At 35.5% G+C, this 13,117-nt stretch overlaps 1 protein-coding gene across 5 annotated transcripts in view; it reads right to left on the bottom strand.

Annotated features, from left to right (window-relative positions):
• LOC114054137 (piezo-type mechanosensitive ion channel component 2) overlaps window positions 1-13,117 on the bottom strand; it is a 527,965-nt gene that overhangs the window by 129,164 nt on the left and 385,684 nt on the right. For 4 of the 5 annotated variants that reach the window (XM_027877280.1, XM_027877282.1, XM_027877283.1 and 1 more), the window contains exons 9-12: window positions 12,366-12,485; window positions 8,726-8,764; window positions 7,352-7,490; window positions 1,762-1,907 (exon numbers count right to left, since the gene is read on the bottom strand). In XM_027877280.1, coding sequence (XP_027733081.1) covers window positions 1,762-1,907; window positions 7,352-7,490; window positions 8,726-8,764; window positions 12,366-12,485 — 444 coding nt within the window. The remainder of the gene's footprint in view (window positions 1-1,761; window positions 1,908-7,351; window positions 7,491-8,725; window positions 8,765-12,365; window positions 12,486-13,117) is intronic. The other variant, XM_027877281.1, reaches the window with a different exon arrangement.

The following is a 13,117-nucleotide window of genomic DNA, read 5'->3' as shown; positions in this document are numbered from 1 at the left end:
TAAAATGTCTAAGAATCCATTAAATGTGGCAATTTGCTAAGTGTGGCAATACAATGCTTACTGTGTTCAGTTTGGGAATTTTGTGATCATTTTTGTATACTCATATTCTGGAAGTACACATAAACATATATACATCATTCTGACAGACTTGGCTCCTCTGAACTCCTATGTCTGTCCAAGAAGTCTGACAAAATAGGAATCTTCAGTGCAAAAGAGAAACTTTAAAAAAATTAACATTTTGGCTCTGTTAAAACAACAGAATGGCACCAGGCAAGACCCACACTGAATGGGCAGTCTGCTTCTCTTAAGTGTGTTTTTACAATAGACTTTTTCTGTCAAATAGCAAAATGCAAATTTTAATCTACTTATGAAAGTATTTACTTTATATAAAAATGGCCAAACTGAGCTAACTTTGAGGAAAATAATAGCTCTGTTGTGTCAAGAAATATTATGGTAAGTACCATTTTGACTGAATTAAATACTTGAGATCCAGATATTTTGCTGAAAGTGTTGATAGCATTTGGTTATCAATAAAACTATAGCAATGAATATTAAAATATAATCAAGAGTACAGAGATTGAATTTTAATTAAAGTATGTGATATTCGAATCAGAAATGAATCTTGCTTAATAGGGAGAGCAAAGAATTTTTCTTTGCATCATACTCTGAATGTAACAGTAACTAACATTTACCAGAAGAAATTGTAGCTATGTGTAGGTATTTGTTCAGTTGGCAATCTTTCTTTCAGATTTGGGAAAACTGAATTCAGTTCCTTTTGTCTGAGGCATGACATTTTTTCATTACTCCCCACTGAAAGGAATTTGTCCAAATTGCAGGAATTGACTACTTTTGTTCATTAAAACAATTTTAGGTTTAACCAGTGTGTTCAAAACTGCAGAATATTGTCCTATAGAAAGGGATGAAATTGTATCCCCTTTTCCTTTTATCTACCATCTAAGGCCACATTTTTGCGGGAATGAAAGTGGAGGGTAGAGGAGGCATATAAGTAGTACTATATACTCAATCCTCACACATATACTTCATTTTGATAATCATACTGGGGTACATAAAAGCATGGCTTTATCTGGGAACACCATTGCAACCAGCCAGATATTCCTCCCCAAAAGTGCTTACATTTCGATGCATCCTGTCATAATTTATGTAACAGCTCCTTAGTGCAATGCACCTATGTACACGCCATCATTTGGACACTGATATCTCTATGCTCTACCCTTAAAATTTTGATGCTTCTAGGATCTCACTGATGTGGTTCATCCTGTCACAACCACACACCATATGTTTTTTAACCTTATGTCATTAAAATTCACACCTACCAAAAATTTCCAGGGTCAAAGACTAGGTGAAATCTAACCTAACTTAAATATAAATGTTGGATTACATCTTCTGAAGTGAATAGGAATAGCTCATCTATTAGCAAAGAGCACCTGGAAACCCACTTGGATAAATAGCCCATTCTGCATCTGAAGATAATATAATGGGACAGTCTGGTTTCGGGAGTTAAATTGGGGGAAGTGCATTAATAATTCAAAGTTGCCTGAGTGCAGATGGACATGAGGGGATTTTATAATCTATAAAATAAAAATATGATGAAAAATTAACATGACAAGCCACCATCTTGCCAAGGTATTCGGAAGATAAATATGTTTTGCTGGAAGTACTGAAGGACAGTTTAACACCCTGGACAGACAGTACTGTGTGGACTGCTATCCTAGTTTACTTATATTAGCAGTTTGGACATACCATCATGGCAATGAGGGCACAGATGTAACTCTGTTTCATAATAAACTGGAACACAGAGACCATGGCATGTACTTTAACATTTGGCTTTTCCTCTTGGCTCCTCTTTTCTTCTTCTTCATCTTCGTCTTCTTCTTCCTCTTTCTTTTCTGTGAAGAAAAAAATATTTTTCCTCATCAATTCACAGAAGTATTTTTTAATGTTGCAGATACTCTATAAAATCTCCCCTTCCCCATGTGTATAATACACAACTGTGACTTAGATACTGTCATTCTTGCAAAACCTTTAGAAAGCATTGTTATAATTAAAGAAATATGCTATTGTCTCAACAAGTCAGAACAGAACAAATTGTGTATAGAAGGGATAGGTATATGTAAGTACTGACAGGGCAAAACCTCAGTTTGAGTGAACAGGAAGGGGGAATAACAGAGGCCTGATAAAGGAAAAGTCAGAAAAAAAATTCTTCAGAGTAAGCAATATGTCTCATACCATTGTCAATCTGAGCAAAGGAATAGAAAAGCATTCTGAAATGAATAGATCTGAGGGTAGGCCTAAAGGAAGTTGAGTGTGCATGAAGTCATGAGTAACTGGGACAGTGAAGAAAGAAAAAAGGAAGGAAGTGTTAGGCACTGTACTAAGTGCTTTTCAAATATTATCTCATTTGATCCCCATAATAACCCTGGGGAAGTACATATTATAATTGTCCTTTTCCTGTAGATGAGGAAATGGAGGCAAACAGAGGTTAAGTGACTTGACCAGAGTCACACAGCTAGTAAATGTCTGAGGCCACATTTGAACTCAGATCTTCTTCCTTCAAGTTCCAAGTAAAATCCCACCTTCTATAAGAAGCCTTTTTCTAATCCATCTTAATTCTAGTACCTCCCTTCTGAAGATTATTTCCTACTCATCCTGCATATAATCTGTATGTAATTATTTGCACGTTACCTTCCCCATTAGATTGTGAGTCCCTGAGGGCAGGGATAGTCTTTAAGCCTTTCTTTATATCATCAATGCTTAGCACAGTGCTTGGCAAGTAGTAGGCACTTAATAAATGTGTATTGCCAGCCTGCCTGACTCTAAGCCCATGGATCTATCTACTGTGCCATGTACCTGCCTCAAGAGGGAGTAACATAAGAAAAGTGTTCCTGAAGGACTCTTTTCCAAAGTTTTGGCTTAAGGGTCTCCATTTTTGTTTATTCCGTTGGTAATTATTTTGGTTTATAGATTGAGTCTGAAAAGCAGTGGATAAGTATATGCCATATTTCTCTGTTTTCCAAAGAAACACATCATTATTTTGGGGACTTCTCTATAGCATTTGACACACACGTCCACACTCGCTTCATGGATACTCTTGGTTTTTTTGTTTGCTTAATTGTTTATTTGTTTGTTTGTTTTTAAATCTCTTTCTTGATTCTCTTTCTGTCTAACTGCTTTTCAGGTTCCTTTGCTGGATTGTCAAGTATGTGATAGTGAAGGCAAAATGGTATCGTGGATAAAGTGGTGAACTGAGAGAGTCAGGAAGACCTGAGTTCCTTGACTTACTACTTATATAACCTTGAGCAAATCATTTAATCTCTCTGGGTCTCTGTTTCCTTATTTGTGAAATGAGTGGGTTAGGCCAGATGACCTCTTAAGTGTCTTAGAAGCTAAGATTCTAAGGAAATATTTATATAAGGAAATATATATATATAGAATAGTCTAGCAAGAAGTGGCTCCTATCATGTACTTTGGATCAATAAACAACTTTCTGATAAATGGAATCCTCCCACTCCCAAAGAAAAACTGTTTGAATTATAAAATTCATAGAAGAAATTATACTATTCCTATATCATTATCCACATTTTTTCCCCAAGCCTTCTGTTCTCAATCCTTCCATAGCTTTCTTCCTCCCTCTATCTCAGCCAAGGCTGTCAATTCTTACTTTACTGAGAAAATGAAGCTATTTCACCTGAACTCCCTCTCTCCTATTCTCTTTATCTCACATCCTCTTAAAATTATTCTCTAGTCTCTAATAATGAAGGATCTCATCTTCTTGACAAGGCCAACCCCTATCCATGTGCCTTGATCCTATTTTTCCATCAGATTACAACTTCAATAATTTTTTCTCTTTCTCTCTCTCTTCCTTTCTTCTCCCTGTACCTATCTCTGTGCCTCTCCTTTCCTCTTTCTCCCTCGCCTGTTTGTCTCTGTCTCTTTCTCTCTTTTGGCTCTCTCCTCCTCACCTTTTTCTTTCTAAACTCTCAATTTTCAATCTCTCCCTCTCTATTGGCTCCTTCCTTCCCTTGCTGATTGGCTTGAGAAATGCTGGACCAGTTGCTGGAATCTCTGTCTCAGAGCTAACCCCTGCTGCAGAGAGAGGAGTGCTATTGGGGCTACTGCCTTTTGACACAATCTAAAGCCTGAGAGGGGAAGTCTCTTGGAAAGTACATCTGCTGCCCTTTAAAGCCCTCTTTAATTAGAGAGGGTGAAAGAGACAAAAAAAAGCTAGGTTTTGTATGTTTTTGCTGTGAACTGAGTTTTGCTGAAAGAACAGACTTGGTGTTGACTAGACAAAGTAGATCTAAGGAGCTTGGCAAATCTCTTGATTAAAGGGACTGCTTGTCACTGAAAAGGCATAACATTTTTCTCAGCACCCTCTTGAGGGTTGCTATGGGTAAAAAGAACTTGTCAGTCACTGTTCCATAAGCTCAAGGGCAAAAGAGTAGCAGCATTACCCAGCAGGATAGCAATGAAGAACCAAAATGAGGAGTATGCCAAACCCAAACTTTGGATTACTACCACCATTAGCTACCTTTGTTCCTATTCACATGCCACTGAATGGGGATGGAGGAAGTGACAAAACTGTGCTGACTGGTTCTGCTACAAATTTCTTACATAAACTCAACTGCGACCTCACTGTAGTAAGATGATCCTTTTACACCTGTCAAATCAATGTGCTCTCCTAGGAACTCAACATAGCAGATATTAAAAACCTTTATATCACTCCTCAAGATTACAAGGAATTCCCCCCCTTCATCTCAGCTGAAAACTATACCTCATTTCACAGAGGTTGATGAAAACATTTCCCCAGATGTCACTTAGCACTTTGTTTTGTACTTTTTTTATTTCTATCTGTGTTGGTATTACAACCTTCTCCTAGACAATGAGCTCCTTGAGGGAAGGGGTACTGTCTCATCTAAATTTTGTATCTCCCTAATGAGTGACCAATATTTACTTTTTGCCTTTTGACTTTTATTTTCAATGTTCATTGAAATCATGATTATGCCACTAATTATGTCTATAGGGACATAAGGGACTATGTGATGAGTTTCAGTATATTAAGAACTCCTTTAAGGGGATTTATGTGTGAAAAGATCTGAAAACACAATAGACTCTGTTATAAATTCATCAGAAACTTTACTGTATGATGAAATTATATTATAAAGTAGCAATCACCAAAACTACTTGGTACTGGCTAAGAAATAAAGTGGTAGATCAGTGGAGTAGGTTAGGTACACGAGACACAGTAGTCAATGACAATAGCAATCTACAGTCTGATAAGCCCAAAGACCCCAGATTCTGGGATAAGAATTCATCGTTTCACAAAAACTGCTGGGAAAACTGAAAAAAATAGTATGGCAGAAACTAGGCATAGACCAACATCTTACACCATATACCAAAATAAAGTCAAAATGGTTACACAGTTTAGATACAAAGCAAACCAGGAGAGCAAGGAATAGTTTACCTGTTAGATTTATGGAGAAGGGAAGAATTTATGATCAAACAAGAGATAGAGACCATTATGAAATGCAAAATGGATAATGTTGATTACATTAAATTGAAAAGTTTTTTTCACAAAGAAAGGCAATATTAGGAGGAAAGCAGAAAACTGGGAAAGAATTTTTACAACCAGTGTCTCTGATAAAGGCCTTATTTCTAAAATATATAGAGAACTAAGTCAAATTTATAAGAATATAAGTCATTCCCCAGTTGAGAAATGGTCAAAGAATATGGACAGGTAGTTTTCAGATAAAGAAATTAAAGTTACCTATAGTCATATGAAAAAAAGCTCTAAATCACTATTATTTAGAGAAATGCAAATCAAAACAACTCTGAGGTATCACATCACAACTATCAGATTGACTAACATGAAAAAACAGGAAAATGATAAATGTTGGAGAGGATGTGGGAAAATTGGAACACTAATGCATTGTTGGCGGAGTTGTGAACCGATCTAACCATTTTGGAGAGCAATTTGGAACTATGCCCAAAAGGCTATAAAAATGTGCATACCCTTTGACCCAGCAATAGCACTTCTAGGGCTGTACCCCAAAGAGATCATAAAAATAGGAAAAGGACTCACATGTACAAAAATATTTTTGGCAGCTCTTTCTGTGGTGGCAAAGAATTGGAAATTGAGGTGATGCCCATCAGTTGGGGAATGGCTGAACAAGTTGTGGTATATGAATGTAATGGAATATTATTGTGCTATAAGAAATGATGAGCAGGTGGAATTCAGAAAAACCTGGAAAGATTTGTGAGTACTGATGTTGAGTGAAGTGGGCAGAACCAGGAGAACATTGTACACAGTAACAAGCCACATTATGCGATGACTAACTTTGATAAAGCTTACCTCTTCTCAGCAGTACAAGGATCTAAGACATCTCCAAAAGACTCATGATGGAAAATGCTATCCACATCCAGAGAAAGAACTATGGAGTCTGAACGCAGATCGAAGCATACTATTTACTCTTTATTTTTCTTCTGTTTTGTTTTGTTTATTCTTTCTCATGGTTCCTCCTATTGGTTCTAATTCTTCTTTACAACATGACTAATATGAAAATATATTTAATAGGAATGTATATGTAGAGCCTATATTAGACTGCATGCCATCTTGAGGAGGGTGGAGAAGAGGGAGGGGACAAAAGTTTAAAACTCAAAAGCTTATGGAAATGAATGTTGAAAACTAAAAATAAAAAAATAAAACTACTAACTTGTGTTACTAATCTGTGTATAACCCATATATGTGCAATGGAAGGAATATGAATCTTATGTAATTGTGTGTCTTTTTAAAAAAAGAGCACTTGTTACAATAGTGTTGTTGTAAGACCACTGTCTACCAGAATTCCTTCACCATCACCCCCAAACCTCCCAAACATGGTTTAGGTTAGTTTTTCCCTGAAAGGCAACAAAGTTGGCTTTGAGATTTGATTGGTGTAGGACCCAAGCTATTGTTAAGCCCTTGCTTCAAGTCCCGGTAGAGTCTGGTTGTATTGATGTCTCTTCCAGCTCATCTAAGGGCATAAAGGACCCATCCATATGAGTGGGAGCCATTCTGACCTGGCAGATGTCCCAAGAGCATAAGAATCTCCATACTCTGCCCTGCTGACCAGATGAGCTTCCATATGAAAACTGGGAGGGGCTGGCTAAATACTGGAGAATCCACATTGAATATCCTTTCAATTCTATGGCTAAATAAACCTACTTTGGTTAAAAAATTACTGAGTGAGTTTATTTTCTTAAAAAAAATACTACCAGTCTTCTTAAAGGATAACTTGAAGCAGAAAATAAAACATAGAATGCTCCATATCAAGCTAGAGTCGTGATTCATTACCTGATGTTTCATCAGATGGCTCCCATTTGTATTGTGGTGTAGAATACATGTCAGCTTTGGCTGGCCCATTCTCGATGGGCAGGCTAGGGTGTATGGTGTGGTAATCAACAGGAGCACCATTCACAGTGACCAACAGGACCTGTTAAATGTGATTTGAACAAGGGAATATCATTTACTACCATATATTTTCTTACTTATGATTGAACTTCAGAACATCAGACATTTAAAGGGTAGATCAAAAACTCAGTTAATGTTTCAGATTTCTAAGTGCATATAGAAATATCTGGATATTTTGAAATTAGACACATTTAAAGAAATCCATCATTTTCTGATGGGAGTTAGAGTTGCATAAATGGTCTAATTTTTTTTCTTAAAGAAAATTTAAATATACTAAACTAGCAGTTTAACTTAGGCTTGAGAAAAAAATTTAAGTAAAGATTTTAGGTCTTTTATAACTTTGTTATTATTTACTTGCCTCTTTTTTTCTGGTATATACAGAAAGAAGGATCAGTGTTCTCAGTGTTTTCCAGTTTCAGCATGTGTCTTAATTCTTTTTGGTATTTTAAAAAAAATGCAATATGATAGAAAAATAAGCTTGACTTTTTTTACATTTGAGTTTTCATTCCAACAACTGAATGTTAATTCAACCAAAAACAAGTGGAAATAAGATCACAGAAATGAGGAGCATAAATGCCTCAAAAGAAAATCAAAATAATTCAGTGATCTGAAAACTTCTGCCACGCCAAAAAAAATTCTAAGAACTGGTAAGCATATGGTCTGACTTCTTGGCACTTTTATGTCAGGATATTCCCATGCTGCCATTGGAGAGTACCTTTCCATTGTCAACAGTGATCTTTTCTTAAATCCACAGTTGCATGCCAGTGCAACAGAATTTTCAGGATCTACCTTATACAGCTTTTTATAATTTTCAGATATACCATGGAGGTATCACTGCAAATGGGAATATTCATAATTCACATCAAAGAAAAACAAAACCATAATAAAAGTTCCTCTTACAAGAACAGAAGCAATTTTGTGATGTGAATTACTTTTATTCCATATTTATCATTGAATATTTTTTTGTGTGTGAGGCAATTGGGGTTAAGTGACTTGCCCAGAGTCACCCAGCTAGTAAGTGTTATGTGTCTGAGGCCGAATTTGAACTCGGGTCTTCCTGACTCCAGGGCCAGTACTGTATCCACTGTGCCACCTAGCTGCCCTCATTGAATATGTTTTAACAACAGTCAACCGTCTTCTGCTGGCAAAATGATTCTTAGATTTTTGAATACAATATCATTTTAACATGAAAATTAGATAAATTCAAACTCATTCCTTTATTTACACATACACAAATGACAAATCTAACATACTAACATCAGATGGTTTGTAGTCATCTTGGGTCATGGACAACAGCTGAAAAAAGCAATGTAGGAGAGCATATTAATAAAGCATGGCTAAATAAATTAATATTTCTGCATCTATACAATTTAATATATACATGCACAATTTTCTCAACCATTCCTGAATATTGTCTTATTAAGAACTACCATGCAGATTACTAAAGAGAAAAAAGAATTGTACATTAGATCATTTATAACTACTACACAGCTCCAAATGTTAGCAATAAGTCTCAAGTACAAACTAGCAGTTATTTGTCATTCATGTGAATTATATAAAGTGGTTACATAGAACACAGGGGCTTTGTTTCATGGAACATAAATACAAAATAGAACATGTTAGAAATTTGTAAATTCTTGTCAGATTGGGGGAGAAAGGGTAGTAGTAAAAGGTATTGTGAAAAGAAGAGAAAAGTGGGAGAAAGAACTGGTATATTAGTTATGGTATCTTAATTTTTTAGACATAATTTTTGCTAAACACAGCTTAGTATATCTCAGGTTAAAGAAAGTCACCTTATCCTGGAGACTAGACTAGAGGATATTGAGTTTATTAGAAAAGGGTGTCCTCAGGGTTTTGATCAGAATATCCAAAAGATGTTACTGGGTTGATATTAAGAGATCAAGGGTTTCTTCTGGGCATCCTCATTGTTTTTCATGTTTTCAGACAAATAGATTTGTAAGACTTCAAAATACACACAAATACTTTCCTAACAATTTCCATTAAATGACCACTTTTAATCTAGATTAGTTCTCAGTTGCTATCTGCAAAATAGGCTTTGCATACTAATCACTGCATCAGGTGCATAATTTTGTACACTAAGTTTCCTTCCACATGTCTCCAGGGTCAGTCTGGTATAAGAGTGCCCACCATACCTATGTTATATTTATCAGTTAGTGAAAGCTTGTAATCTAAACCATTTGTAAAAAGACAGAAGGGCATGAACACTATGGGAGAGTAGAAGAAAATAGAAAAATTCAACTCTTCTTTATCTCTAAATAACAACCTAATTAAAATACAACTAACTGCCCCTTGAAAAGCTGAGGATCTGATCCAGATCCCCTGGGGGATGAAAGTGAAAGGGCTGCCAATCCCAAATCGTCCCCTTCTTTCTTCCTGGGAAAAAGCCAAATATATATTCTATATTCAGATGAAGTCCTGATGCCCATCAGATTGGCAAGGATGACAAAAACTAAAATGACTAATGTTAGAAGGCCTATGGGAAAACAGGCACATTAATGCATTTTTGGTGGACCTGTGCATGGGTCCAGCCATTCTGAAAAACAATCTGTAATTATGTACAAAGAGTTACTAAACAGTTCACATCCTTTGATTCCGTTTTATCATTCTAGGCTCATATTGCAAAGAAATTTCAGACAGACAGAGAGAGATAGAGAGAGGGAGAGAGAGAGACAGAGAGACAGAGAGACAGAGAGAGACAGAGACAGAGAGAAGAGACAGAGAGATAGAGAGAAAGAGAGAGAGACAAAGAGACAGAGACAGAGAGACACAGAGAGACAGAGAGATAGAGAGGGAGAGAGAGACAGAGAGACAGAGAGACAGAGAGAGACAGAGACAGAGAGAAGAGAGAGACAGAGAGAGATAGAGAGAAAGAGAGATCCTATATGTACAAAAATATTTACAGCAGCTCTTTTTGTAGTGGCAGAGGACTGGGAACTAAGGGTCTGCACATCAACTGGGGAATGGTCGAATAAATTGTGGTATATGAATGTAATGGAATACTATTGCAATGTGAGAAATGAGGGAAAAGATCATTTTAGAGAGTTGAATAAACTGATATAAAGTGAAGTAAGCAGAACTAGGAGAATAATTTATACCATGGAATCAATATTACAAAAACAAACAATTTTGAAAGATTTAAAAGCTCTGATCAACTGACTGATCAACCATGATTCCAGATATCTGATAAGGAAGAATTCTGCCCAACTCATAACAGTGAAATCATAGACTAATTAAACAGAAAAATGCATTTTTTAGGAATATGTTTTGCTTGTTTGTGCTTCTGTAATATAGAGGCTCTGTATTTCTTTCTTTTTTTCTTATTAGGTAGGGAGAATTGAGAGGGAGAAAAAAATAAATGCTTTATAATTGAAAAAAATAAAATAATTTTTAAAATTTAAAATTAAAAGACAGGGAAATGGCTTCCATGAAAACATTGGTGAATATTTTAAATCGGCTTGTTTGTTTGACACATTCAGTTGGGCTCCCTAAATAATTCTAATTTCTTGCTCCACTTTGGATAAATATTTGATAGTCATTTGAATGGAGAATTTGTCTTTTCAAGAAATACATATCCAAAACAAGCAGGAAAAAATATTTTTTCTTAATTTCAAAACTTCTTGGGAAATAAATTTTGGCCTAAACAAACAAAGAATTATAACAACCACTTACAACATGGATGATTTCGTAATGGTTTGATGTATTAACATGCATCATTTTGAGGAACAAAGAAATTGTTTTAGCTGATTCTCCTGAATATGTGTACACCATATAGCTTTATTATATTTTTACATAATTTTCTAAATGAGGCTTCCTGAGTTCTAAATTACAGTTTTATTTAGATAAGTTTTGTGACAGTTCATTTAATTTATAGGATCAAATGAGTTAGTATAAAACTTTCATTTAAAAGATGAATTAAGACTCAGAGAATTTAAGTAAGTGACTTGCCCATGCTCATAGACATAATAAACAGCAGAGCCAGAATTTGAATCCAGTCATCTAACTCCAAGTGTTGGGCTTTTGCCAGTTGTTTGCTATTTAATTGGCAAAAAATAACTGGCCTTTCATACTGAAGCACATCTTTCTTTATTTACCTGGACACAATCTGCCTTTTCTCTCTAGAGGAACAAATTTTTACCACTTCTCAAAGCACAGATCAGTGTGTGTAAATAAATATAAATTTTCCATAAAGAATGTGTTATAACTTTATTCTTTTATTACTTCTTTTATAATTTTTCACCTACAGAACTGTAGGTTTTGCCTGCTCAGTAAAGAAGTCAACCTATTTCCTGAAAATTTATTCCACTAGTCAAGACTAAATGATTTCTTTACATTTTCTCTTGAAGATGATAAGATACCAATGTCTTAAACCACACTTGCTGTGTCCAATAAATTAATGAAATACAAAGTGGTATTTGGGAAAGAATAATGGGTTTAGGGTCATAGAAGACATGGGGAAGTCAAATAGCTTCTTTGAGCTTCATTTTAATTAGTTGTAAGAAAATAAAAGACCATTGGACAAGATGATCTCTAAGGTCCTTTCCAGTTCTAATATAGGATCCTATATGTTGACATAGAGTTGGTATTGTTAGTAAATGGTGGTGTGGAGCTATCACAATTTTGATTTGTTCTTTGGTTCTAGAGTTAGAAACCTAACTCTCTCACTTCTTTCCTTGGGAGACCTTTAACATTCATTTTGATAATTATAAAGAAGATAATAATTACATTTGTTTCTATATCAAAGCCTTTATGGTTGAGTCAGTTGGGCTCCTGTGTCATTATACCTGTGTTAGGACCACTACTCAGATTCAACAAGAAAATACCTGAAAAAGAGGCAAAATAAAGGTGGGAAATGGCAGTTGCTTTCTCCAAGCCTTACTTTTCTCTCATCAGTTGGGTAGTGGGTTGCATACCACAAACTTCGCCTTCTTTCTGCAGTGATTTGCACGGGACTGCAAGACATATCTTTATCTTCATCATTGGTTTCATCATCCTGAACCTAAAACACAGAAAAAATCATAAGAGTAATCTATACTTACCAATATATCTCCAGAAGTGGTCTCCCTGAGATACTCTATAGCTTCCTTTCTTTACCTTTCATTATTGTGACTCATCTTTCGTGTATATGTAAGAAATCAAGTTTTGACATTCTTGAAAATGATGACAGTTTTCCACTGCCATTTCTAAGTACATCAGCACTGAAACATTTTGTAAGCACTACTGGGTTCCATACTTCACTGTTAGTGTAGTTTAAGGATCATAGCTGCAGTATCTCAAGGTATACTGAAGCCTATAGTGGAAAGCAAATTTTCAGGTATTTAGAACAAGAATACTTTTTAAAAAAAGATATCCATTAGCTTCTTTAATTTGTCTTCTTGTCCTCCTAAACTTTAAGTAAATGAATCAAAAGGTTCAACCATGTGGGGCTCATTTAGCATGAAATGCATATTTTGAAGCCAATGGACAGAAATGTTGATCCTCATTTGTCTCGATGTGACAACTGGATTCAAACTTTTTCCACCTAATGAAACTGGTACATAAGAAGAGAATATCCAGTGCCCTCCCTCCCTTGATTCTTTTCTATTTCTGGTCCATCTAGAATAGTTTTTAATGTGACTCAAGAATGTCAAT

This window comes from Vombatus ursinus, unplaced genomic scaffold (genome assembly GCF_900497805.2).
Source record: "Vombatus ursinus unplaced genomic scaffold, bare-nosed wombat genome assembly UNPS02014812.1, whole genome shotgun sequence".
Classification (NCBI taxonomy): Eukaryota; Metazoa; Chordata; class Mammalia; order Diprotodontia; family Vombatidae; genus Vombatus; species Vombatus ursinus.
Note: the sequence above shows the minus strand (reverse complement) of the source record. Positions and strands in the feature narration are given on the sequence as shown.